This window comes from Bombyx mori, chromosome 7 (genome assembly GCF_030269925.1).
Source record: "Bombyx mori chromosome 7, ASM3026992v2".
Lineage (NCBI taxonomy): Eukaryota > Metazoa > Arthropoda > Insecta > Lepidoptera > Bombycidae > Bombyx > Bombyx mori.
Genome location: NC_085113.1, coordinates 11,040,133 through 11,067,945, shown reverse-complemented (window position 1 = coordinate 11,067,945; position 27,813 = coordinate 11,040,133). Strand labels below are relative to the sequence as shown.

The window sequence follows — 27,813 nt, the reverse complement described above, 5'->3', positions numbered from 1 at the left end:
TAGTCAAATGGAAGTAGCTAGGAGACCCGGCCCAGTGGTGGGAGCTACACTCCACGCGAAGCTGGACTTGAGTATTGGAAAGCTTAAGTCTCCGTGACGTGTCGTACCACCTTGTTCAGTCGAGGACTTTCGTGGAAGATAATTTGGCTTTACTTTGATTTAGCATACAACACGATTGGAACTTCTTTGCACGAATGTTTGTATCCGAATCGAATCCGCATACCTCGATCCTGCAGTCAGAGACTAATTACTGCGCCATCGGGTCTTTCAAAATAAATAAAACAAAAAAGTCGACAAGAAAAACACCCAGCATTTAATATCAATAACTTTATTGACACTGACAATAATAAATAATGTAATTCGAAAACAATTCTTACTGGTGCTAACAAAAAGCAAATGTATTTCATTAAGACAAATTAAAAAATCTATTCTATATCTATCTATACACATTTTATTAACAAAACCAATCTATTAGCTATTCGAACAAAAACAGATATATAACTAATTATTTAAAATTTCTGCATTTTGTCTAACTTATAGGAATGAATATTTTGGAAATTCTTTACATTATTTGGTGAGTGAACTAGCTTACGGCCCAGCTCGTGTTAAGTGGTTATTGATTACATTAATATCGACACCCACCTTGAGTACATTAGGTCCAAGTCAACTGTATAGTATTGTTATGTTAACGCCATCTATTATCAAATCAATCAAATTTTTTACTGGTGGTAGGACCTCTTGTGAGTCCGCGCGGGTGGGTGCCACCACCCTGCCTATTTCTGCCGTGAAGCAGTAATGCGTTTCGGTTTGAAGGGTGGAGCTGTCGTTGTAACTTACAGGAGACCTTAGAACTTATGTCTCAGGGTGGGTGGCGCATTTGCGTTGTGGATATCTATGGGCTCCAGTAACCACTTAACACCAGGTGGTCTGTGAGCTCGTCCACCCACCTCAGCAATAATAAAAATAAAAAAACGGCGAAAACACATCGAAACGATTAGTACCAGCGGGAGACCATGTCTGCGAACACTTAACCTTAGGTGAGCCGTATGCACGTCTGTATACAACGTTAATAAAATAATAACAAAAAATAACGTAGTGCGAACATACCCTGTCCATTTTAAGATTGGTTTCGGGTGACTGAGTACTCCATCAGTACTACTAATAACACATCTTACAGCAACCAGATTTAGCAGTAACACTATTTCTACTGTAGTACCGGAAATCTTAAAATACAAACGACAATAAAAACAAAAATTGCTAATAAATCAAGGGTTGAAAGGGTATTTGGTTTAAACGATATTTTAGCAACTTTACAGGGGAGCCATTCAAGGTTTAAAATTTGGAAAAAATATAATAATATCATAATAAAAAAAAACTTCATCAGCTTAATTGAAGTTCAATTAAAAACGTCGGACTGTCGATGCTGATACCAAATAAAACGGAGCTTTAATTACAAAGATAAATTCGCGTGTTAAGCGAAATTACGCTTAAACCATATAGCCTTTCAGCCCTCGATATTATCTCGTCGATTTATTAAGAGATTTTTTTTAATTTGTTTGCCAATTTTTGGGGAATGCTATGAATAGAAATATACATATCGACGCTTGAAAGGCAAACGTGACTAAGCGACAATAACTGCTTTGTACATAAATGATAGGCAATAACCATATTCGATGCGCAAAAAAAATATATTTCTAGGTCTATTAAAATCATTTCAATCCTACAGCTAGATTCGTTAAAATATAATTTTTTTTCAGGTATTTCAACTTTAAATTAGTCTACTGTAAAGTTCACGCATTGTCGCTTAGTCACGTTTGCCTTTCAAGCGTCGAATTATATATTTGAAAACAGTTTTCTCCTCATTCACAAACAACATGTCAAAAATAAAAAGAGAAAACGTATTAAATGAAATTTAAATCTTGATGTATCAGTGGTTATGGTCGAATTTCGATCGTCAAGCAGACACTACTTCATGTTGATAAACGTTTTACAGTTTCTTACATATAATCTTAGCGATTCAATCTTTAGTATCTATGATACTCAATGGATTTTAATCAAAAACTACATTAACACTAATTCAAGAAAAAGTCAAAAGACACATTTTTTAACTTTATCCTGAAAGTGCTTTCTAAGTTTATCATCGTTTTTATTCTTAACTAGCTGACCCGGCAGACTTCGTAGTGCCTCAATCGATAAATAACAGGACCTAAACTTTTGTATAAAATAAACTTAAAACAAACAAAAGGAATCCGTCCGACGGGGGACACATCAAAGGAAAAACAAAATTGTTATTTTTACTTAATTCCGAGCATTTTCATATTTATCTACCTTTTAAACCTTCTCTGGACTTCCACAAATAATTCAAGACCAAAATTAGCCAAATCGGTTCAGCCGTTCTCGAGTTTTAGCGAGACTAACGAACAGCAATTCATTTTTATATATAGAGATAGAAGATAGATTTTTTACTTTTTAATTGTTAAATTTATTTATGGGTGAATTTTTCCTTCGACTCCTTCAAGTTACAAATAAACCTTATTCGCATTCAAATATGCTAATGTGTCATAGATATTATATAGTCGAAATAGTTTTGACGCAGTAGATAACATAATGTTAAAGCATAATATAATATGCGAAATAAATATCGTTAGACTAGAATAAATATTGCGAGCGCATTGTGCTAACTTCACTTTGGAATATATTACATTAGGAGGTACACCGCGATCACTGCGACGCAATGTACAACGCATACTTTACAATCCATTGCGGCTTCGGACGAACCAACGGGACCGACCTCACGAGTCTTACTTGAAGTTGAGTGTAGCAACACACTATTTTTTTTATATAGACTAGAGAACATAATAAAGTTTGTATGACATTTATTTTAGTGTCGGTAACTTATCTAGTAGTATCTTACAACAGCGCAGCAATGGACCGACTGACATTGGCAACTTTTGTGTCAATGCGAACTTAATATCTTTGTAATATATTTTTTTTAATAATTTTCAACAACATTCACATAACATTTGGATATATTTTTCTCAATTCTACCCACAAATGATTAGTCCTAATAGCATGTTTGTTTAGCATTAATAGCCACATATAAATATAACTTGCGTACGTTTTATTTATAGTATTTGTGTGTGCTCTTTCTAAGTTTTCTCTCAGAACCCGTTAGAGTTTGAACCACGAGGAGGAACTAACGAGCCTTTTATCAAAAGGATTATGTTCGTACGATGGGAACTGACTTGCTACAAACAAAGCGCGGGGGGCGTCGCTGAGGGGCGGGGTTGGGGGGCTGGTGGTGACGTTGGGGGGGGGGGGTTGGGGGCGGAGGCGTCCGGCTACCCGTGCGCGTGGAGGGAGTGCTGATACTTGACGAAGGCAATGGCGGCGAGCTCCTTGCAAAACTCTTCCAACACGATGAGACTCTCCACCAGTTGGTTGTGTTCGCCGCTGGAATCACAATGATACTTTAATTCAAGCTCATATTGAATTCGTTATCAAATACGACAGAAACGGATCCACAACCTAAAAAATTATGTGCTATGTTTTTTTAATAGATTAGATGCGTGAACGAGCTCACCACCCACCTGGTGTTAAGTGGTTACCGGAGCTCATATACGCCTACAACGTAAATGCCGCCACCTACCTCGAGACATGAGTTCTAAGGTCTCAGTTTTTACAGTACAATAGCTGCCCAAACCGAAACGCATTACTGCTTCACGGCAGAAATAGGCAGGGCGGTGGTACCTACCCACGCGGACTCACAAGAGGTCCTACCACCAGTACTTGCATAAGACGCGAAATGACTCTGTAACAAAGTTGGGACTAGACCAAGTGGCTCACTGGACCACTGTATCCCAATTCCACTGAGTTACCAGCGGACCAGTTTAGTTATTTAAAGCAAAGTATGTTTTTTTTTAATCTACCCGATTATTAATACTGATTTTATTTCGGTTTTAGTGCTGATAATTCATTGATAAATCAAATAACTTTACTTAAATTAAGTTCGAACTGTAAATTGAAAGATTCTTTGTTACTACCCGAGTTTTACCGCTGCGATTGTGACCTCAATCCAACGTGCGTATTTCGAGTTGTCAGCCGCTCACCGACAGGTGGAGTGAGGAGGCTTTCCTGTCTTCATCTTAAGTACAATCATCATCATCATCTCAGCCTGTTTACTGTCCACTGCTGAACATAGGCCTCTACAACTAATGTCCAGTGCGGCCGGTCCGTTGTCACCTGCATCCAACGTGACCCAGCAATTTTCTCCAGGTCGTCAGTCCATCTGGTAGGTGGCCGCCCCACACTGCGTTTGTAGTTACTTAAGTACAAAGTTGGGACAAAATATAACATTAGTTATTTGCGCAAAAAACACTTACACCTCATCGTAACTGGGATCTTCGCTCATGAGCTGGAGCCTCGTGCTCTCCACCACCTTTTTGTAATGCTTTATCCTCGGGATCTCCGTGGTCAGTTTCTTGGCTAGCTCTTGCATAGTCTTGAACAGCGTCGGGGTGCCCTTAGCGACAGGCAACGTAGGGTTCAGGAGATACTCGTGGAGGTAAGGATGCGGAAGGAGTGCCAACTTCGAGATAATCGACGTCAGATGCAAATTCACTTGGTAAGGTTGGTAGGGCATATTCGAGAGCAGTTTAAACAGCATCCTTAAGAAGGGCCCCTCGTCGAACTCATCATTTTCATATCTTTTCGTTTCTTTCTTTGTGTTGTGTTGCTTGTCTAAGTTCTGTTCGCTGTTGTTGTTGTTGTTGTTATTGTTGTAATACGCGTCGTGTATGTGTATGTCGGCTTCCGGTCGACTGTCGTAGCTGTGAGTCGAGCTGGCCGTGTTGTCATTTCCGGTGAGGCCCACTGGCCAATCGAACGTAGAGGTTATGTCCAACCAATACTGAAAGTTAAGTTTTTTTTATTGCTTAGGTGGGGGGACGAGCTCACAGCCCACCTGGTGTGATGTGGTTACTGGAGCCCATAGACATCTACAATGTAAATGCGCTACCCACCTTGAGATATAAGTTCTAAGGTCTCAGTATAGTTACAACGGCTGCCCCGCCCTTCAAACCAAAACGCATTACTGCTTCACGGCAGAAATAGGCAGGGTGGTGGAACCTACCCGTACGGACTCATAAGACGTCCTACCACCAGTAACATCACCAGTAACCCATGTTAAGTGGACACGTTTCATTTCAATAAACAATCCACGGGTAATTAGCCGTGTTTTGGAATTGTGTTTCTCGAACTGAGAGTCCCCTACATACGGTAAACTATACTTTTAATCAACTAATCAAGTCTTGTATTTACGTATTACAGATACTAATGTCCGCCAGGTTATCGAAAATCTACTATAATCACTACATATACAAACTTCAAGATTGGGGTTAAAATTACGTACGAAAAAAAAAAAAAAATTTTACTTTTTATTATTGACAACACTAAAGCTCCTCAAGAGCTGCTGCTACACAATAAATCAAAAAGAAAATCGGTTGACAAACAGATTAAAGATTTTAATTAATTGTCTTGTCTCCTCCTTTTAATATGGTTTTTATAACTTCCTTCATTTGACATTATCAGTATATTGTGTTTACATTTGAAAGGACCGTAACATTTATATAACCTGTCAGGTCATAAGTATTGTCACACAGTAAAAACTTTTCTTTTAGAATGCTGGCCACAAAAAAGTTTATTGAATTCGAATTTCGAATTGTTCATGAAAATAAAAATGTATAATTTTAGAATTTTACTCATTTTTTAATATGGAGTGGACGCTTAAAGTTGCAGTTATTGCGTTGCATCGTTGCGGTTACGCGCCAATTCAAATTTTTAACATACTGAAAATTTTGAATATAACCAAAAGATTCGTTTATCGTACCATCAAACGATACAATGAAGACTCTAGTGTAGATGACAGGTCAAGAAGTGGTCGCCCTCGGTCTGTTAGGACTCCAGCAGTGATAAAAGCTGTGAAGGCGCGAATTCAAAGAAATCCCAAACGTAAGCAGAAACTGTTGACCCTTCAGATGGGGTTCAGCAGAACCACGGTGAAAAGGGTGTTAAATGAAGACTTAGGGCTTCGGGCATATCGAAGAAAAACAGGACATCGTTTGAATGCTCGTCTAATAGACCTGAGACTGAAGAGATGCCGCGTTTTGTTGAAGCGGTACGCGGGAAAAAAATATCGGGAAATTCTTTTTTCGGATGAAAAAATTTTTACCGTAGAAGAGAGCTACAACAAATAAAATGATAAGGTGTACGCACACAGTAGTGAAGAAGCGAGCAACCGTATTCCGCGTGTCCAACGAGGTCATTTTCCATCCTCGCTCATGGTATGGTTGGGAGTTTCTTATTGGGGCTTAACAGAGGTACATTTTTGTGAGAAAGGTGTAAAAACGAATGCAGTTGTGTATCAAAATACAGTCCTGACGAACCTTGTGGAACCTGTTTCTCATACCATGTTCAATAACTTTCGTATTTCTCAAAAAAAAAAAAAAAAATTATAATAAGAAATGGCTTCGTTACGCATTGAAGAAACTGTTCGCGAGTTACACCAAATGGTCAGTGATTTGGTTACTAAAGTCGAGCGGTTAGAGCGTGTTATTTCTGAACAAAATACGATCATCAAAAATCAATGTGAGGTGCTGGCTATGACAACAAATACATCGGTTACTGTTGCCGATGACACAAGTACCCACAAAGATAGTGATATTTCTGTTCCTGCGTTAACAAATAAGCAGAAAGTACCGATTCGATTGGCTCGTACTCGGGCCGTGTCAGCAATCACAGCGATGGCATCTGGACGCAAGAAAGGGACAACGAGTGCGACAACAGTATTTCCTACGTCTGCCGCACATTCCGTTTGCACTTTGCATGACAAGCCACTGGATCAACCTTCATCGGATGCCCCTGTTACCCATCACAACGTCACTAAAGCGCAACTATCGGTTTCATCCGGGACAGCTGAGGTTCAATCTGGAACACTCAATGAAAAGTGGGTTGAGGTTAAGTCGCGTCGTTCCCGAGGTCCACCAGCTAATGTACTCAAAGGAACGGCCACGCCCGGAACTATGACCATCGAGGCTGCTGAGAGATGGAAGTATTTACACCTTTATTTTGTTAAGGAGGGAACTACCGATGACATCATTCGCGATCACCTTACGCAGATTTGTAAACAAGATGTATGTATAGTCGAGTCACTAAAACCTCGCGGTAAATACGCCTCTTTCAAAATAAGCGTTCCCGTTAAAATGGAGGGTTTGGTTATGTCTTCGGCAAATTGGCCAGAGGATATTTGCATTAAGCCATGGCGGCGGGGATTTCGTAAGCCCAGCGACATTTAAAAATACAAAAAATATTGGTAAACCGTTTTCAGTGTATATTTTATATCAAAATGTACGCGGTCTTAGATCTAAGTTAAGTTTATTTAAAAAATCACTTTTGAATACGAATGCACATTTGATAGCTGTTACCGAGACATTTCTTGTTAGTTCGGTATATGATGGAGAGCTGTTCCCTAGGGGATATACTGTCTATCGACAGGATCGTGCTAACGATGCAGGCGCGGGTGGCGTCTTGCTCGCTGTTCGCGACACTTTCTCCTCACGCCGTATTACTAATATTGATGGTCTCACGGCGGCGCAGGAGGTTTTATTTGTATTAATAACTTATAAAAATATTAAGTTTCTCTGTTGTGTAGTATACTTACCGCCTAATTATAATAATATGGAGTATATACATGTGTTACAAACCATCGAAAATGCTATTTGTAAACTTGCACCGGTGGAAGTAGTTGTTATTGGTGATTTCAATTTAAATTCTGTGTCTACCTATGTACGCGAGCAATTCGAATATTTCTTAAATTTTTGTAAATTAACGCAATTTAATACTATTCCAAATCATCATGGAGGTATCTTGGATTTCGTTTTGAGTGGACTACACAGAGAGCGTGTCTGTGTTGTGAGGGGAATCGGTGCTCTCGTGCCGGAGGACTGCTATCATCCTACGCTTGAAGTATCCGTGCGATGGCCTAGCAGGCGGAGCTGTGTCGGCGCCGGCATGCCCTCCCTCCCTCTATCATCCGATCCAGCCTACGTACTGGATCGCGGCTTCCAATGGAATTTTCGTAAAGCTGATATTAATGTACTATATGCATCTTTTGCTGAGATTGATTGGAGTGACATTGTTTCTGAGACGGATGTCAACATCGCTCTTAATACATTTTATAACAAATTATACTCTATAATCGACTACTGTGTGCCGACCAAACGTTGTATAGTAACAAATCAAACCAATAAATACCCAACTTGGTTCACTTCCGAAATAATACAAAACTTAAGATTCAAACATTTTAACCACAAAAGGTACAAAGCTGAGGGAAAAGAAGTAAATTTAGAATTGTTTAAATATTATAGGAGTAGAATAAAATATCTGATGGAGACAGCGTATAAAAAATATTTGTTGAGTATAGAGAGAGACATCGGTGATAATCCAAAAATATTTTGGAAGTTTATTAAAGATAAGAGACAAAGTAGGCATAATTGTAATAAATATTATGATTACTTGGGAAAACCTGTGGAAGGACAATACGCGGCAGATGCATTTGCAACTTACTTCAGTTCAGTTTTCTTAGCCGATGAACCCAAATTAGATCCAACTGAGGCCCAGCATAGTGCAGCAATAACATCACAGTTTTGTTCCAGTGCTCGAGTAGCTTTATTGACTGTAGATAATTCCGACCTGCGCTGTGCTGTGAAGCGCATTAAGCCGTTCTCCGCATCAGGTCCAGATCGTATCCCTTCCTTTTTGGCTAAGGATTGTATAAGTGTGCTTAGTGTACCACTACTACATATTTATAATCTCTCACTCCAAATGTCCACATATCCATCTACGTGGAAGCACACTAGAGTAACTCCGGTCTTCAAGGGTGGTGACCGCACAGATGTGAAAAACTATCGACCCATCGCAGTGTTATCAGTATTTGCAAAGATATTTGAGTCCATTATTAATAAACATGTTAGTGCGCAGATCCGGAACCAATTGACTGACAGTCAACATGGTTTTCGAGCTGGTAGATCTACGGCAACTAACCATATTAATTTCGTCAACTATGTTGCTGCTGAAATGGATGCAGGGAAACAAGTCGACGCTGTATACTTAGACTTTGAAAAAGCCTTCGACCGTGTCGATAATGACGTACTGTTGATGAAATTTGCTTCATTCGGATTTACCCCAAAACTCCTCAAATTATTTTCTTCTTATCTCTCTGATAGGTCTCAGCATGTTGAGTTAGCGGGTTTCAAATCTAAAACTTATTTTACAAGATCAGGGGTCAGTCAGGGTAGTACGCTTGGTCCCACTCAGTTTTTAATCATGATAAATGATCTATCTTCTATTCTCAGTGAGAGGACCAAGTGTCTTATGTTTGCGGACGATCTTAAGCTGTACGTTGGGGTCGGGTGTGATGCTGAGCACCATGCTTTGCAACGCGACATTACTCGGGTTGCAGAATGGGGAGAGCGTAACCGCTTGCATTTTAATACTAATAAATGCAAGGTCGTTGCTTACAGCCGGTCACGGTCGCCCGTGTTGTTTCCATACCATTTATCTGGAGTCATTTTGAATCATGTGGCAGTTATACGTGACCTGGGAGTTATTTTCGATTCCAAGCTAACGTTTAAAGATCACATACAAAATATATGTAAAAGGGGTAGTGGTCTGCTCGGGTTCATAATTCGTCAGACGCACGACTTTGTAGGCCATCGTGTGATTGTTATGCTATACGATGCCTATTTGCGAAGTAGTCTTGAATATAACGCACTCGTGTGGGATCCTCGCGAAGCAGTTCAAAAGCTAATGCTGGAAAAACTACATAAAAAATTTTGCAGGTTCCTATTCAAGAAAATGTATGGATACTATCCGTTCTTGTATCCATCACTTTATGTGACTGGTATGGTCGGATTAGATACTCTTGAGCTCAGACGGAAGATGACTCTTGTGGTGCATTATTATCAGCTATTGCATAACAAAATTGATAACTCCACTGCACTGGAATCAGTGTCGTTATATGTGCCTGATGGCTACATGCGCGGATGTATGTGTGGAGGGGTGCGTCGCCAGCGGCAGCTTCTTAGTACTATGCACGCGCGTACGCAGCACGCCGCTAACTCCCCGACGCATCGTGCTGTCTCGTTACTCAATGGCTTACTAGCCTATGCTCCGGAAATGGATATATTCCATGATGGTTTGCAGCGATTTATTGTTGTTGTTAGAAATTACTTAAGCTAATTATTAATACCTTACAAATGTTTTGGTTTATACTGTTAATTTGTAAGTAGACTAATTAAATAAATAAATAAATAAATAAATAAATAAATAAATAACAGGCACTGGGTGTTCCAACAAGATTCGGCGCCAGCTCATAGAGCGAAGAGCACACAAGACTGGCTGGTGGCCCTTGAAATCACTGAAGTATGAAACCTATGGAAATGAAACGTCAACAAAAAATTCGTGCCACTGTGACGTCATCTGGCCACAAAACATGGCGGATTTTCGGCCTCATTAGACGGAGACGGAGACATTTACGTATATTCATGTTTCATTTTATGTACGCACTGAAATACTGTTATATTGTTTTCTTGCGAGTTAAAGTGCTGAGTAAGAACGAGATAGATATATGTTTATGTGTGTGCCTTCAAAATGGGTGCTATTTATATAAGCAATTGTACGTATAGAACAATATGTCGTGTCCCTACTATATAGGTCTATGCTTGAAATCGACTTCAGCCTGCACGAAGACTGGCCCTCCTCCAGTCTAGATATGAATCCGTTATATTACAAGATATGGCAACACTTGGAGGAAAAGGCGTGCTCAAAGCCTCATCCTAATTTGGAGTCACTCAAGACATCCTTGATTAAGGCAGCCGCCGATATTGACATGGACCTCGTTCGTGCTGCGATAGACGACTGGCCGCGCAGATTGAAGGTCTGTATTCAAAATCACGGAGGTCATTTTGAATAAACTTTAGTGTCATAAGAATCTATGTTTTGTTAAGTTCATTTTGGTATATGAATGGTTACCTAATGAATAAACTTGTTTCAATTATTTTACATTAAACATGTGACAGAATTTATGACCTGACTAGGTATATTTCATTATATTATGTTAAATTTTAATAGTCTAGTGTGTTAGGCAGTAGTAGGCAGCGGCTTGGCTCTGCTCCTGGCATTGCTGAAGTCCATGGGCGACGATAACCACTTACCATCAGGTGGGCCGTACGCTCGTCTGCCTACAAAGGCAATAAAAAAAATGTATGCCTGAACCAAAAATAATCACCAAAAATTTCTCGACTGTTACTATATAGTAAATTTTGAACCATATATGGCTTTAAATTCCCGAGTGGTCTATTCAATTACTTTCGTTCACTTAAATTCCTGTGGTGAATTACAGGATATTTCGTACGAGAATATATCTGACGTCAGCGTGTTGTAATCCCTACCGGGCGTGCACTAAGTACTGGCCTGTATGACGAAATCACGTGCTCCAATTGGAAGAGTAAGAATCCCCGCGCACTAGGCAGCCAGACGAATATATGGCGTTGTATGGGAGCCCGCGGACATAAGCAGCCCGGAACTCTTGGCAGCCAATACAACGCGCCTATTGCATGGTAGCCAATTGGCTGTGCGCAGCCAATGCATATTGGTTTTGCCAAATGTTAGTTATATGACACAGCTTGCTTGTACAATTTGTATTTAAAAAAACCGGTCTGGACATGTATGAACATCTTTAAAATAGTTATAGAATACTCTTTACTCCTCTGTACTGGTGGTAGGACCTCTTTTACTGGTGGTAGGACCTCTTGTAATTCCGCGCGGGTAGGTACCACCACCCTGCCTATTTCTGCCGTGAAGCAGTAATGCGTTTCGGTTTGAAGGGTGGGGCAGCCGTTGTTACTATACTTGAGACCTTAGAACTTATATCTCAAGGTGGGTGGCGCATTTACGTCGTAGTTGTCTATGGACTCCAGTAACCACTTAACACCAGGTGGACTGTGAGCTCGTCCACCCATCTAAGCAATAAAAAGAATAAGCCTTTTGAGTGCCGCTCTAGAAAAAGAGAATGAATCCAGTGTCTTTTCTTTGCTTTGCGTTTTTTACGAGATAAAGTCCAAATCGCTCGACGAAAGGATTATAAATGGACGTCGATTGGCTGCTATAACTGGCTGCTCAAATATTTCGGGACAGCTCTTCTATTAATGCAATTTGGGACCTCAATCTCATATCTCTGAGTGCGGATTCTCGTTGGTTCTATTACTGGACTCTCTTATTCTCTTATTGAACAAGATTTTGTTAATTTCTGTTTATTAATACTTTTTTTTTTCATTCTGTCCAGATCTAAATTGAGTAAACTTAACAGAGAAGAGTACCCCCAACTCGTTCAAAATTTGGAAAAATTAATATTTAACGGTACGCAACAGTTTGGCTCTGGCATTGCTGAAATCCATGGGCGACGATAACCACTTACCATCAGGTAGTTTTTGGAACGAAGTTCTTTATCGCGCTTTGTGAAAGGGGGCTAGACGGAAAAAAATCTTACGAAAAGTTGTCACGACACTTTTTAGATCCGTCATTCTGACCAATCAACGTGTAGGCGCTTATCGCGTGACATTGCTCGTATCCGATTGGTCCGCGTAATGAGTACAGTTTCTCGAGATAGCGTTTCAACTATAGTAATTTATTTCATAGTATTGTTTTTTTCTTCTTCATAATGCCGTAATTTATTATTATAACTTAAAAAAAATATTACAATTCCTTCACTAATTAATCGAAAGGAACTTCGTTCCATCCGGGTGTCCCTTGACACCTCTGAAGTTTTTTTTTATTGCCCTTGTAGGCAGACGAGCTTACGGCCCACCTGATGGTGAGTGGTTACCGTCGCCCATGGACTTCAGCAATGCCAGGGGCAGAGCCAAGCCGCTGCGTAACGCAAATGCTCGTCTGCTTATAGGAGCAATATAAAAAAAATGAAAAAAAAAATCATTTAGATTTTGAAGGTCTTGTTTGTCTACGGGCTCACCACAGACCTGACCGATCGATTTCAATTAAAAAAATAAGACAGTTTACCTGATAGTGTCTATGGGCGTCGTGTATGTAATGTTCGTAGTCGGAGCCCACCGGGTCGGAGAGGAGGGCGCGCGGGAGCAACAGCAGGTAACTGCAACGGACACCAAGCGAATGAAACGACTACATGTACTTTCAAAACTATTTAATTACATCATCTACACTTATATACAAAACAATGTCTATAACTACAAAGAATTATCTAGAGGAGTCGAACAAACTAATTGATGACATGAAAACCCACAGATTTAAGATTATGAAGTGAAACTTCTTTAGGATCATTATGATTTCAAACTCGATGAAACGAAAAAATAAGTCCATAGAGACACAAACACATAAATGTATAGGATTCAACCGGCGAAAGAATTAGATAGAACACATTATGTTCCTGTGTAGTGAGATAGATATTCAGTATATCTATATCTTATTTATAAGTTTCACTTCTACCGTGTGTGACTTGCACACACACACACACACACTTTTTTGTTTCATTGCAAACCCAGACAATACTATAGAATTCTCAGTATTGTATAAACAAAATTACAGGAGAAACTTCTGTCAACGACATTTGTAAGAAACTTTTGAACTAATATTAAATTATGGTCATTGATTGACATCATTTGAAAACAGCTGAATAGATTTGGCAATATCTTATCTCTTCTGTTACAAATAATTGTAAATTATAAAATGCGTCAGTTTAAAATGAATTACAAATTAGTTTCTTCATAGAAAGCATTTATATATTCATATCGATTAGTAATTCAATAATTTATAGGTATTTTAAAAATATATATAAAAAATAAATAATCACAGATCTGATGGCGTTTGTAAATTACTGATCACAGGGTTGGCAAAATGAAAGGCCATGGCGAAAATGTATTAAGATTAGTAATTATTATTGTTTTTACTATATAAAAATGTACAATTATATTATCTAGACTAAAACCTATAACTTTACACCCCATAAAAAAATTAGCAATTTAATATGTACTTTTAAAACCATTCTTATTCATGTCAACATTTTTTGTGACATCAAAAACAATTTACACAATCTAGAAATTTCTCTAAACATAAATTATAAAAGATCGAATAAATCACACATTATTTCTGTTGGTCACTTTAATAGTGTCAAGAACCCACGTTTTAATTTTACTTCATATGAAATTTTTATAATCCAGAAATATGAAATGGTCAGTATAAACAGAACTATTCAATAATAGCTTTAGACCTATTTATAATATGGTTGAAAATTACAACATTGAAAAAAATCTCAATTATTTTAAAAGTGATTATTTTTCCCAGCTTTGCCTTGCATTTTAATTACAGAGCACATACACAAGTGTGCATGTATTCATTGCCTGAATATTAGAAGATGGTTAATATTTTCAATGAGATAACTATATTTATTAGTATAAATAAAAACTGCTTTAATTATCAGACATGACATTTAAAAATCATATTTAGCAGTTTATGGCGATATTTTTATCACTCAATAGGCATTCCCGGTGTCCTATTTGATAAGTACTATTCAAATTCTAATTTGACCGTCTTTTTAAGTATTAACTAGATACACATTTTCGTATTGATACCAATAGAACATCAACTACAAATAATCACTTATGTTTCCCCCTAAACGTTACTTTAAAAATTACTGCAATTAAAATCACAAAATCTTCTGCTTATGAAAATAATTAGGCCGTAGATATCAAATGGCACATCTTGTATATTCTAGGAATTTCTGTTAGCACATTCACATATTAATAATTATCTCCATAGTTTTAAGTCTAGTTTTAACCCAGACGCCACTTTAGTAAATAAATAAAAAGCTTATTTAAGTTACTGTTATGAACCAACATCTTGTGAATTATCCGAATGTAAGTCAGCTGTTTCGTTTGCCATTATTTCTTCAATGCGCGTTTTGAGATGTTCAAGTCGGCTAAAATTATAAATGTTTTTCAAGCATTTGTTAAAAAATAGGTAATAATTAGTTTGTTGATAATAGCAACGTTACTTGAAGCTTATTGAGTTACACATAATTAAAAAAGCTGCTCCCGCTAATGGATATAGAAACGAAGAGAGATAATAGGTAATAGTACTGTATTATCTACCTATCTGACATAATAAATTTTATGCCAGTGTTATAATTAGTGGATTTAATACATTATTTAATGTTCATGTGGACAGTCCGTTACTGTTCATGTGGACATAGTACGTTACTGTTCGTGTGGACATAGTACGTTACTGTTCATGTGGACATAGTACGTTACTGTTCGTGTGGACATAGTACGTTACTGTTCGTGTGGACATAGTACGTTCCTGTTCGTGTGGACATAGTACGTTACTGTTCATGTGGACATAGTACGTTACTGTTCGTGTGGACATAGTACGTTACTGTTCGTGTGGACATAGTACGTTACTGTTCGTGTGGACATAGTACGTTACTGTTCGTGTGGACATAGTACGTTACTGTTCGTGTGGACATAGTACGTTACTGTTCGTGTGGACATAGTACGTTACTGTTCGTGTGGACATAGTACGTTACTGTTCGTGTGGACATAGTACGTTACTGTTCATGTGGACATAGTACGTTACTGTTCGTGTGGACATAGTACGTTACTGTTCGTGTGGACATAGTACGTTACTGTTCGTGTGGACATAGTACGTTACTGTTCGTGTGGACATAGTACGTTACTGTTCGTGTGGACATAGTACGTTACTGTTCATGTGGACATAGTACGTTACTGTTCGTGTGGACATAGTACGTTACTGTTCGTGTAGACATAGTACGTTACTGTTCGTGTGGACATAGTACGTTACTGTTCGTGTGGACATAGTACGTTACTGTTCGTGTGGACATAGTACGTTACTGTTCGTGTGGACATAGTACGTTACTGTTCGTGTGGACATAGTACGTTACTGTTCGTGTGGACATAGTACGTTACTGTTCGTGTGGACATAGTACGTTACTGTAAATAATAAAAAAAATGGTTTTTTTTTGTGTTCGTATTTTATATTATTAAGTTTATTTAAGATTGGTTTAAAGCTTTTTGAAATAAGGCAACTGATTGCGCATCCGACAAATCAGTGAATTTATACTATTTCCTATTTATACTATTTGAACTACTATATTTATTAATACTATTCTATACTACTAATGTATAATATTTAAGCTCTGCGCTGTCATCTCTCCGGGGTATCTGTGAGCCCCTGAGGGATTCCTTGGAGAACAGACAGCAGCACTCTGTGAGCACTACACCGCCGCGGTTGCCAATAGGCGCTTATTGGTAAGAATGGGTAGATACTAACATCGTGCGCATTTCTACCGCGAAGTCGCCATGAGCTCCGATTCAGGGGTGGGATAAACATTGTGATCATATCTCAACGTGGGCGGCGTCATTGACGTTGCAGTATCTATGGGCTTCGGTAATTACTTTACATCATCCGCGATATTGTTCATGTTGCAACAATACCACCATGAAGTCCTCTGGACGGGCATTGAGCGCGTGTACCTTGTTTTTTTCCTATTCTAGTAATTTCGAGGGATTATAGATCCACCGACCGAGTTCATTACTGGCGGTAGGACCTCTTGCGAGTCCGCGCGGGTAGGTACCACCGCCCTGCCTATTTCAGCCGTGATGCGTTTCGGTTTGAAGGGTGGGGCAGCCGTTGCAACTATACTTGAGACCTTAGAACTTATACCTCAAGGTGGGTGGCGCATTTACGTTGTAGATGTCTATGGGCTTTAGTAACCACTTAACACCAGGTGGGCTGTGAGCTCGTCGACCCATCTAAGCAATAAAAGTAGAAGTCTCGCGTGTACCTGTTGACGATGGTGTGTATGTTTTCGGCGGCGCCCGCGTGTCCGCCGAGGTCGAGCCCCTCGTGTGAGAGGATGTCGTTGATTTGCTCACTCACGTGTTCCTCGTGTTGTAGCTGCTTCATTGCCTCCCTGTTGTGTACAATGATATTATTTAAGAACTTTTTGGCGGAACGCGAGTAGTGAAGTTGTGCGATTTGTTTTATTTCGTATATTTAGTGTTTCTTCAGGTTTAAATGTGTAATAAAAACGGTGGTTTGTTATAACTGTTTAATAACTGTGAGAGTGCACAAATGTGGGAATGTGAAACAAAGTCGCCGGACGTAACTTTTGGGATCCTCCACTGAAAATGACAACCACTTTACTCAGATTATATTTCATCCCATATCATCTCGTTTCATTTAATTTCATCTCAGTTGGTTAATGTCTTAAATTAATGATCTTTATTTCGTTTCGTTTCATTTCAAGCCATATCACTTTTCATAAAATTAAAATAAGACATGAACTTAAAGGTCTTAGTTATAATAGCAGCCAAACTTCTTGAGCATTTGTTGACGTAGTGGGGGTAAGTTCGCGCATGGTACACTCACGTGCAAAAACATTATTAATTATTTTTTGAATATATTCGATACGTAGTAATCGAATGTTACTTTTTTCAATTACCAGCTTCCGATTATTTTCTGTTTTTTTTTTCCATCTGAAGCCTAGCTCTTTCATAATTCGTTGTAAACTTCACTCCGAGCCATTAAGATTTATATCTTCTTTAAATTTTTCGAAGCCTTTCTACGGCACGGAGTTTCGCTGCTTGTTATGTAGTTATTATGATGACATCTTTTTATTACAGATTGAACGAAACTATCCATTCCGGTAACTTTCTTCTTCCCTGATATTTTCTTACCCGGAGTCCGAAACACGACGAGCAAGCCAGAGCCTTTAGCTTCGTTAATAATGCACCTAACAGTACTCACTGATGTTTTTGTTGCTTCCGAAGTCTGTTTTACTTTTTCCATATCATTCTTCCCCTGTTTTATAATGAAGTAATATACGTCGTACACAATTTTTCTACCCTTTCTTTTGAATACTACACCAGTTTGTGGCGGCATAGTGTATTTTTTATAAAAAATTAACAAACACTCAACAAATAGCAATGGCAACAAAGTCAACAAGCAATTATAACAAGTAACTTAACGATTAATAACGATAGACTTTTCACTGTACGCAAGCGTACTTTTGAGAGCAAGCGGAACGAGGGCGCGGTGCGGGACGCAAGGTTCGACTGATCTACCAATAACGCGCTCGATACGATTTCCCCTGCCGTCGCGCCTCACCCTCACCACCAAAGTGATCTAAAATTCGGTTCTGCGCAGTCAAGGTCATTTGCTCAAGAAGTTTGCCGGTTACTATAACAGGTCATAAAATCCCTTAAAAAAAAAAAGATATTATTTAAGAAACTTGGCACGCATAGGACAATCTCAAGAAGGTAATAAGAGCAGTTTGACCTGTTCGTTTCCCTCTCCCTCCACAGTGGGAGGTCGTTGAGTCGGTCCCGGTCGGCGTCGTCGCCCCCCGCTGTCGGCCCCCCGCCCCCCGCCACAGCCCCCCCACCCCCCGGCTCCCTGCAGTACCCGCGCGTCCCTACCCGAGACAGTACCAGTCGCTCCATGCTGTGCTCCGTGCCCTTCTCTATTATACTCTGCAAAACACATCTACTAGTGACAATCCATTGCAATACTAAAAATGATCAATCAATCTTGTGATTACTGATGGTAGGACCTCTTGTGAGTCCGCGCAATTAGGTACCACCACCTATGTCTATTTCTGCCGTGACGCAGTAATGCGTTTCGGTTCAAAGGGTCGGGCAGCCGTTGTAACTATACTGAGACCTTAGAACTTATATCTCAAAATGGGTGGCGCAATTACCTTGTAGATGTCTATGGGCTCCGGTAACCACTCAATACCAGGTGAGCTGTGAGCTCGTCCACCCACCTAAGTAATATAAATAAATAATAGTGCAAAAAAACTAACAAAATACGCTTTTATAGAAAATCCAGCTAAAATATAGTGCTTTTCAAGATATTATCAAAATAACCCTTCTACTCATATCTGTTCATAAAATATCGCCGGATCTTCTCAGCGGGTCGCGATTCCGATCCGGTAGTAGATTCATTCGCGAAGCAGCTGCTCTTGAGCTGTTAGGTCTCCTTCGGAGGCGCTCGGGTAGCTGTTAGCAAATCCCACCCCTCCTGGCTGAGCCTTTGCTCGCCCACCTGTCCTGGTGAAACTGGAAAGGCCTCCGGGCCACCAGTAATCCTTCAATCATAAAAAAAAAAAAAAAAAAAAAAAAAAAAAATTTTTAACTACTGATACCAAGCACCCCACGCTTTTTTACAATAAAATCATTTTTTTTTACACTATTTTGAATTCAAATTTATTAAAATTTATTTTCTATCTTTTAGTTGAATTTTCTACTAAAGCATATTTTTTTAAACTATTACTAATTTTTCATTTTTTAGTTGAATTTCAATTTTTCAATATATCTTTTTTCAATATTTAATTGTCATCGGTCCTTAACAAGTATACCAAATTTCGAGTTAATCCGACGTTTTCGAAGGGGGTCACAAAATCATGTTCAAAGATTCCGTTACAAACATACATACGTCTGAAGCTAATAAGAGCGTATTAAAAAAATAAAAATTTCATTATTTATGGTGATTACAAAGCTTTTAATGATCTTTAAACACTGACATACCTCAAAGAACCTTAATGTTTCTAATGCCAGGTCGTAGTTGTCCGAGAGGCAGTTCGAGATGAGGGTATGCAGTAGAGGCCACTCCGCCACCTCGCCGTCCCCCACCAGCCAGTTGGAGAACTCTGTAACGGACGACGTCAATAGTTCAGCGAGTCCCGTAGATGCTTGTCACTCATGGTGCATAAGGCGTCTGAATTTACTCTACTCAGAGTCCGCAATAACACATGCATTTTCTTTCCCACCTAATTTTTTTATTGCCCGTGTAGGCAGACTAGCATACGGCCCACCTGATGGTGAGTGGTTACCATCGCCCATGGACTTCAGCAATGCAAATTACTGATAGCTTAATGGGCTATTGTAAATACGCGCGAATTGGCCTACAAATATACCTATAGCCACATAAAGCCAGATAGGCTGTGAGTTCGTTCTACCTTCTATGCATACAAAATAGAAAAAAAAATCTGTGCAATGCACACGTGGTAGCAGTGAAACTTTTAAAAATTTTGGCTTCAAGATGATGATAATGAGACGAATGTAAAATTTCGGGAAGAGGTTAATATTTTTTGTTACCTTAAATGGGTCATTTTCTCCCATCCTTAAATCTTATGAAACTATGTGTCTGTCTTTTTTTACTGTCGCTTTTTCGTTTCATCGACTTTAGAATCAACACGACGCTAAAGAAGTTTTCACTTCAAAAAATTTAGAAGGCATTAATACTTACCCAATGCTTTTGTTAGAAGTCTAGTATAATAGAAAATGATACGCGACTAGCATGTATTTGAGATAAAAAAAATTATTGCTTATGATGGTTGAACGAGTTCACGGCCCACCTGGTGTTAAGTGGTTACTGGAGCTCATAGATATCTACAACGTAAAAGCGCCACCCACCTTGAGATATTAGTTCTAAGGTCTCAGTATAGTTACAACGGTTGCTCGACCCTTCGGACCGAAACGCATTACGGCTTCACGGCAGAAATAGGCAGGGTGGTGGTACCTACCCGTGCGAACTCACAAGAGGTCCTACCACCAGTAAAAATAATAAATGTATTGTATATCTTCTCCCAACTTTGTTTGATACTTTGTACTTAAAGTGAAAACAGTAAAGCATTCTCGCCCCGCCCATTTCGGTGATCGGGGGTATAACTAGGGTTTCAATTTACAGTACAAAGTTAATTTAAGTAACATTGAGGTCGGTACCGTTAATGAGGTCAGTGGAGTCGACGACCTTGAGACACTTGCTGAGCACGGCGGTGGCCAGCACGGCGAGGCGCAGGTCGGTGACCCCGGCCTCCGCCGTGCCCTCCAGAAAGTTCTGTCGGAACGTCCTCGACAGGTGCGACGCTATGCTCTGGTGACATTCCTGGATACATTCCATGCGATTATAATGTAAGCATGTTCATTACGCGTGACGTCATTTGGGGTCAAAACTAAGTGAAGAGTTGTTCATACACTTGCTAATGATCTTGGCATGATAATCTGCACGTGCAATAATATATTTACAGATATTTACAATACTAGCTGTACCCGCTCGCTTCGCTGGGAATTTAAAATTAACATTATTATTTCTCACCCCCACAAACATTCTCATCATTAACGCCCCCGCAACTGGTGTAGGGAGTCCAACACTTGTATAAATATTTTAGCCTATCCATTAAATACATGTATTTTCTACACGGATACCAAGTTTGAAGTCAATCGGATGCATGGTTCAGTAGTTATAACGGAACATCCGAAAACCACTGTAGATTTATATATTAGTATAGATGACTGAACCCTAACCTACATAGTATAGAACAAAACGATTACATTTAATATTTGATGACATTTGACGTCACGCATTAAAATTTTTATTCTAAATGTTAGAATTTTTAATTTTTTTATATACAATAAACTATTTAAACATTACCATTTCAGAAATAAAACCGTGGATATTAAATTAAACTACTTAAATTTATTAGTAAATAATATTTACAAATCGCCAAATATTCTTATTATATATTATAGAACATTCATTTTAATTAATAATACTTAATAAGTAAAAAAAATGTATATTTACCTTCATGAGTGTATCGCAATAATCCAGCCACGAGAAAAATGTGGTCAGTTCTCTGTAGCCGTGGAACTTGGAATAAGACTTGTCACCGAAGTCTTGTGCTACGTATCTGGAAGTCAAATGTTATTTATTCATTACTAGCTATCCGCCCTTGCTTCGCTTCGGAAACTGTAATTTATTATTGATTTCTCCACTATTTAATGGATGTTATTATACACATAAACCCTCCTCTCCAATCACTCTATCTATTAAAAAAACCGCATCAAAATCGTTGCGTAGTTTTAAAGATTTAAGCATATATAGGGACAGAGAAAGCGACTTTGTTTTATACTATGTAGTGAAGTCAATTTCTTTTTCTCCTACCGAATCGCAGGAAATGAAAAATCAGGAAATGAAAAAAAAAACTAATTATTTTCTAAAGCAGTGTAAAATTTAAAATATTAACTTTTGAGATATATCTTAGTGTTAATTAGCAATTGAAAATTACTGGAATTATTATAAAACGGGTGTAGGTAAGCCTCAAAACTACATGTATATGAAAAAACGTATTTGACAAAATATGCGACATGTGTGCTTTTCGAAATTGCATACTCATTTAGATTTGTAGTCTAATCATCTGAAGTGGTTCAAGGCTCATAGTTTTTTCACTAAAATACCGTTTAGTTGAAATAGTACATACAATGTAGTTATGAGTAAATTGCGTGACCGAGCTCAGAGCCCAGCTGATGTACAGCCGTGGCCTATGGATTTCAGAGCGCGATTGCCACCACCCACTTTGAGACATGAGGTTCAAGTCTCAATATCATTACATAACGACTGGTACATTCTTCAATCCTGAACACGTGATGGCTTGGCGCCAGCAATGGGCTGGATGACGATACAATCCACTGTTGTGTAATGTTTTTTTATCGATTTAATATATATTTTAATGCGTAGTTAGAAAAAAAAAATTAGCATTCTGCACTCCTTCTCTATATTCTCTATAAGTGTGCGAAATTTCATACTTCTCCGTACGCGCATTTTTCGTAAAAAAGGTACAAAGTTTTTGCGTCACGTATTAATATACCGATATAAGACGAGGCACTCACGCCCAGGTGATGTTGAGCTGGTCGACGTCGTTGGGGTCGACGGTGGGCGGGATGCGGCGGTACCTGGCCGCGAGCTTGTCCACGATGGTCTCGCAGGCCGGGCTGCAGCTCGTCACCAGGTTGGCGATGTCCTCCTCCGGCAGCGACGACACTATCATTATCCCCTCGCAGGCTCTCAGTACTACTTGGTTATCCTGATAGACAAACGATCGAAGATAACTTTTCAAACTGTTATTTGGCTCCTAGGATTCCCCTGTATTAGGAAATCAGATACTGACTTAATTAAATACTGTTACGTTAATATTGTTAATAATTGATCATTTATAAACGCACACTTTAGTCACAAATTGATCCTTATAATTATGAAAATAAATACTTTATCGCATCTGGTAATTAAAGTATACAAACTTTGTCTTTTACACTATACCTATCATTTGGATAAATATTTGAATAGTTATGATTATAAACAATTGAGTGCGGGATATCATAAAAGATGAAGATAGAAAATTCAATAAGATTAATAACAAGGATTAAGCCCGTTCAAATACATTTATAAGGAAACAGCAAAGTGCGGAGGCAGGGATTCTGTAGATTATGCCATATAATTTTTAAATTTAGGTATTATTAGATTTAAGTCTATAGATTGAGATTACAGGCAGCGACAGAATAACAGCGATAGTTTCAGCTATCACAAAGCTGAGCCGCAGCCTTTTTATCTCCATTATGTTAGTATAATATATTGTAATATTGTTTATAATTAGAATTTTTATGTCATATTAATTGAAATTTTATTTGTATTTGTATTGTGGAGTAAATAAATGCAATTATAATAAATTACAGTGCCCCGAGCGAAGCGCGGGCGAGTCGCTAGTACATAGATAATAGAGACCAGAGAAACAATTACTTACAGCGCTGTCCAAATACGAAAGCAGCAAATCTATTAACAAAAACTTGTCATTTTCATCGTACAATGTCTTCTGACTCTTGCAGGACACGTCATCTGCCAAGGACTCGGCGCCGTTACTGCTATCGTCCCTGTCGTAGGTCCTGATTATGGACACGTTCGGTAGCTGATTCTGGGTCAGATCCACGAACAAAGGATTCTTTCTTGGCGTGTGCACTTTCTTCAGTGGTATCAGTTTCTGAATGTCCTCCGGTATAGTTAGTAACGAGGTTTTGTCTTCCACGAACGGTGTCGTGAAGATGTTGGCAAGGCCTGGCTCCTTGCGGACCAAACCGCACAGAGTCAGCAGCAATTCGACTTCTTCTTTCTCTGTAGGCGACGCCGGACTTTCGTTGCACTGGACTAGCATTCGCTGTGGACAGTGGACGTGGAAACAATGTTTAGTTAATTGTTAATTTATTTATTTAATTATTTAACTTAATGCACAGAAGTACAATGGCGGACTTAATGCCTGAGGCATAAATAACTTAAAAAAAATAACTTAATAGATAGGCTAATATTTATATGAGTTTTGGACTCCCTAATAATAATGACAGTAAATAATAATGTTAATTTTAAATGCCCAGCCAAGCGGGCGAGTACGGCTAGTCTCTTATATAAGATTTGTCTAAGATATATTACTAATAATTTAGTAAAATATTTTCTTAATATCGAATAGCCGCTGTTAAGTCTTGCCAAGCTACAAGCAACTTTCGCTGTCGTGAAACAATGAGAGCGAATACACTCCGAGCCGCCAATTTGCCATCAATCAATCAAGATTTTCAGTTTGATAGGTAAGATATATTATACAATGTAATTGGAGTGTTAATTTTTATCTCAAGTGAGTGTCAGGATTCACATTGTTGTCTATGGTTCTCTGGTTACGCTTACATCAGATAGGCCGTTAGCGCGTTTGTCTACAGAATTAACCGAAAAGTGGTGTGTAGACAGGGCGTATGCATGGCATCTGCTACAAGCCTACAGAACTGTAAAAGAAAAATTAGAATTTTGGCCTATTTTTCTAAGGCTCACTAGCTTTATATCAACCAAATAAGATTGTTTATGGATATCTAGATTGAATATCTTTCTTCCTTTTAAAACCTAATATATTAAAAGTTAATTCTTATCAAAATAAAACCACAGCGTATTCAATTAAACACTGTCTGCTTTTGATATTTATATTAATTGGGTTTGTATTTTAGCCATTGAAAACGTTATCTTTACATAACTGATAACAAAAACAAACTGAAATTACAACATTTAATAATTGCACTCATGTTCAAAACTGCTAATTTTATTTCATTTAAAAGATTATTGGGTTTTTTTTAATAGCATCCCCCCGTATTATAAATAAAATATTTAAATTCAAAATTCCCTACTGATTGTTAAAAGGTCCAAAGAACTAGTACTTATTACATTAGAAGTTAATTTTTTCTCCGCTCGGAGAACCATTCTGTGTATCACTGATTTCTAACAAATAAAAAAAATTGAGATACAGCCGTATTTAATTCTCTGGCCCAAAATGTATTTTGAGCTATATAATCAAACAATCTACCTGTAAGGGACGATAAATATGAACGCTATTGACGCAAGGCTGTTTAGTTCTCCTCAGCAGTGCCGTAGCAGCTGTTAGGGCCAATGACCTCGCGCCGGGCGGTCGGTCGGCCGCCGCGAGCGCAGTCAATGCATCTAACAGGCATATGGACCGCTGAACTATGGCTTCCAGGCATGGACCGACCGTGCCACCTTGTTGTTCTTTTTCTTCATCAACAATGAGCTGTGAAAAAAAAAGGTATACTAACAATATAAATTAAAATTGTCATTGTCAATCCAAAATCTGCTATGTGCAAAAACTCTATTTTGAATTAATGAGTAAAAACATTTTCGTATAATATTTTATATGAAGGAACATATTGTATGTTGTGAAGGGTAAAATCTGTAATCATCTAAGAAAAATTTGAAAAGATAATTTACAATTTTTTCCTAAATTTAAAACTGGATATGTAGTGTTTTTTTTAGTTATTTTTTCAATTACATTATAAAATTTTCTTGAATTAAAACATAGTTCAAAATGTAACTTTAGATTTTCACAGATAATAAGTAGGTGATGGTATTTTGGTGTCAAGTTAATGTGAAAGTGAATATAGTAAAGGCGCACTTTTATAAGACCCACAAAATCAGCAGACCAGCACTTCCGATATTTAATGATCTACTGTTAAAAAAAAGGACTATATTCATATAATGGTGGATTGATAATGGTGCCTATAGTATAATCTAAACATGAGATCTGATAAGTAGCTTTTGTAAAGACTTAGGAGTCTTTCATTTAGTAATAAACCAATAAGCATCCCAATGAAAAATTTAAAAACCTGTAGCATCTGATGCAGGTGATGAGGTATCTTAGTATCTTCAATGTGAATTTTACAATTATCATCAAACCGCTCATAGAAGTTAAGTATCATCTTCCAATGGTACTCAAAGTCTTCGAGTCTCGTTGCTGGAGGTGCCAACTGCAACAAATACATACATATTACATACCAACAAATACACCTGCCTACTTTAGCTTCTCAGTACTATTGCCATTCAGTTTTATAAGTTTCCAAGTAAATAGTTTGAGCTAACTTATTATATTTCTACTACAGATATTATATCGGCACTTGAAAGGCAAACGTGACTAAGCGACAATAACTGCTTTGTACATAAATGATAGGAAATAACAATATTCGATGCGCAAAACAAAATTATTTCTAGGTCTATTAAAATTATTTCAATCCTACAGCTAAATTCGTTAAAATAGATTTTTTTTCAGGTATTTCAACTTTACATTGGTATACTGTAAAGTTCACGCATTGTCACTTAGTCACGTTTGCCTTTCAAGCCTTGATATAGATACATTTACTAAATAGTAACCTATCATGATTTTATGACGTGCTTTCTCTTAGATAGCAACCAAGGCTGGTGCTAGATTATTTATTTATTTATTAGCTTTGTACACACAATATGGGTGTACAGCCCACCTGATAGTAAGTAGTTACCGTTACTCATAAACATCAACAATGCCAGGGGCACAGCCAAGTCACTGTACCAGTTTTATCATTATGAAGCACTCCAGTTTAAGAAGGAGGATAGTTGTAGAAATTAAAACCTTTATTACAGGAGCATTAGTTCAGAGTTTACTGGAAGTTTACAGAGTTTATTGGAATGTAAAAAAGACTTCTACCTGATAGGCTAACTTTACTTGTCCGATTGTTGTTTTTATATCTCAGGTGCCTGTAACCCTCGGTTGACTGACTCGATGGTGCAGTAGTTAGTGTTTCTAACTGTTGTGCCGAGGATTGTGGCTTTGACTCCCACATCGGACAAACATTGTGTGATGAAAAGTTTTTTATGCTATTTATGTGGGTGTTTATTATATATATTATATTTAAACATTATAAACATATAAGTATATTTAATAGTCTCTGGTACCCATAGCTCAGGGAATCCTAAATTGAGGCCGTGCGTGATTTGTTCCGTTATTAATATTATATTATTATTATTATGATCATAATACAATTGGAAATCCTGAATGAGCGCCCCACCAACATGAAACGTTAATAAAAGCTCAGTTGCTTGTTTGTTTTGGTCGCATTGAAACATTATAGACCTCAGATGATAAATTTGAATAAAATGGTATCTACAGAAAAAACTCATGCTCGTTACATAGGATACATATAAATTTATGTTTGTACTGATATTTGTCAAGATAATTTAATAGTATTTAAACTCACGACATCGGCAGCAGTTTGCAGCACGTTGGAGAATCTGCTAAGCATTTTTACGTGTACTGCTTTCGTAAATTCAGAAGTGAAAGAACATTATGTATTTGAAAACATGAAAATAGAAGTAAAAGGGAATTGTTAAATTTTATTTAAATCAAATAGAAATTGCATCGGATAGGTAATTTACTAAACGTATTTATGTATTTATTTTCATTCTGATTTTTTTTTATTTTTATGTTGTCTTGGTTTCTAGACTTTACGACCATAGTTTTTT

At 38.0% G+C, this 27,813-nt stretch overlaps 1 protein-coding gene across 1 annotated transcript; it reads right to left on the bottom strand.

Annotated features, from left to right (window-relative positions):
• Nucleotides 1–312: 312 nt before the first annotated feature.
• LOC101746428 (FHF complex subunit HOOK interacting protein 2A) lies at nt 313–27,813 on the bottom strand. The gene is made up of 13 exons (XM_038011902.2): nt 27,549–27,813; nt 26,148–26,288; nt 25,334–25,555; nt 23,744–24,151; nt 22,836–23,029; nt 21,751–21,856; nt 20,892–21,054; nt 19,695–19,816; nt 18,445–18,638; nt 16,949–17,077; nt 13,132–13,222; nt 4,383–4,909; nt 313–3,453 (listed from the first exon to the last, which is right to left on the bottom strand). Exons 1-13 carry the CDS (start codon nt 27,591–27,593, stop codon nt 3,342–3,344), a joined length of 2,454 nt encoding a protein of 817 aa, XP_037867830.2. The 5' UTR covers nt 27,594–27,813; the 3' UTR covers nt 313–3,341.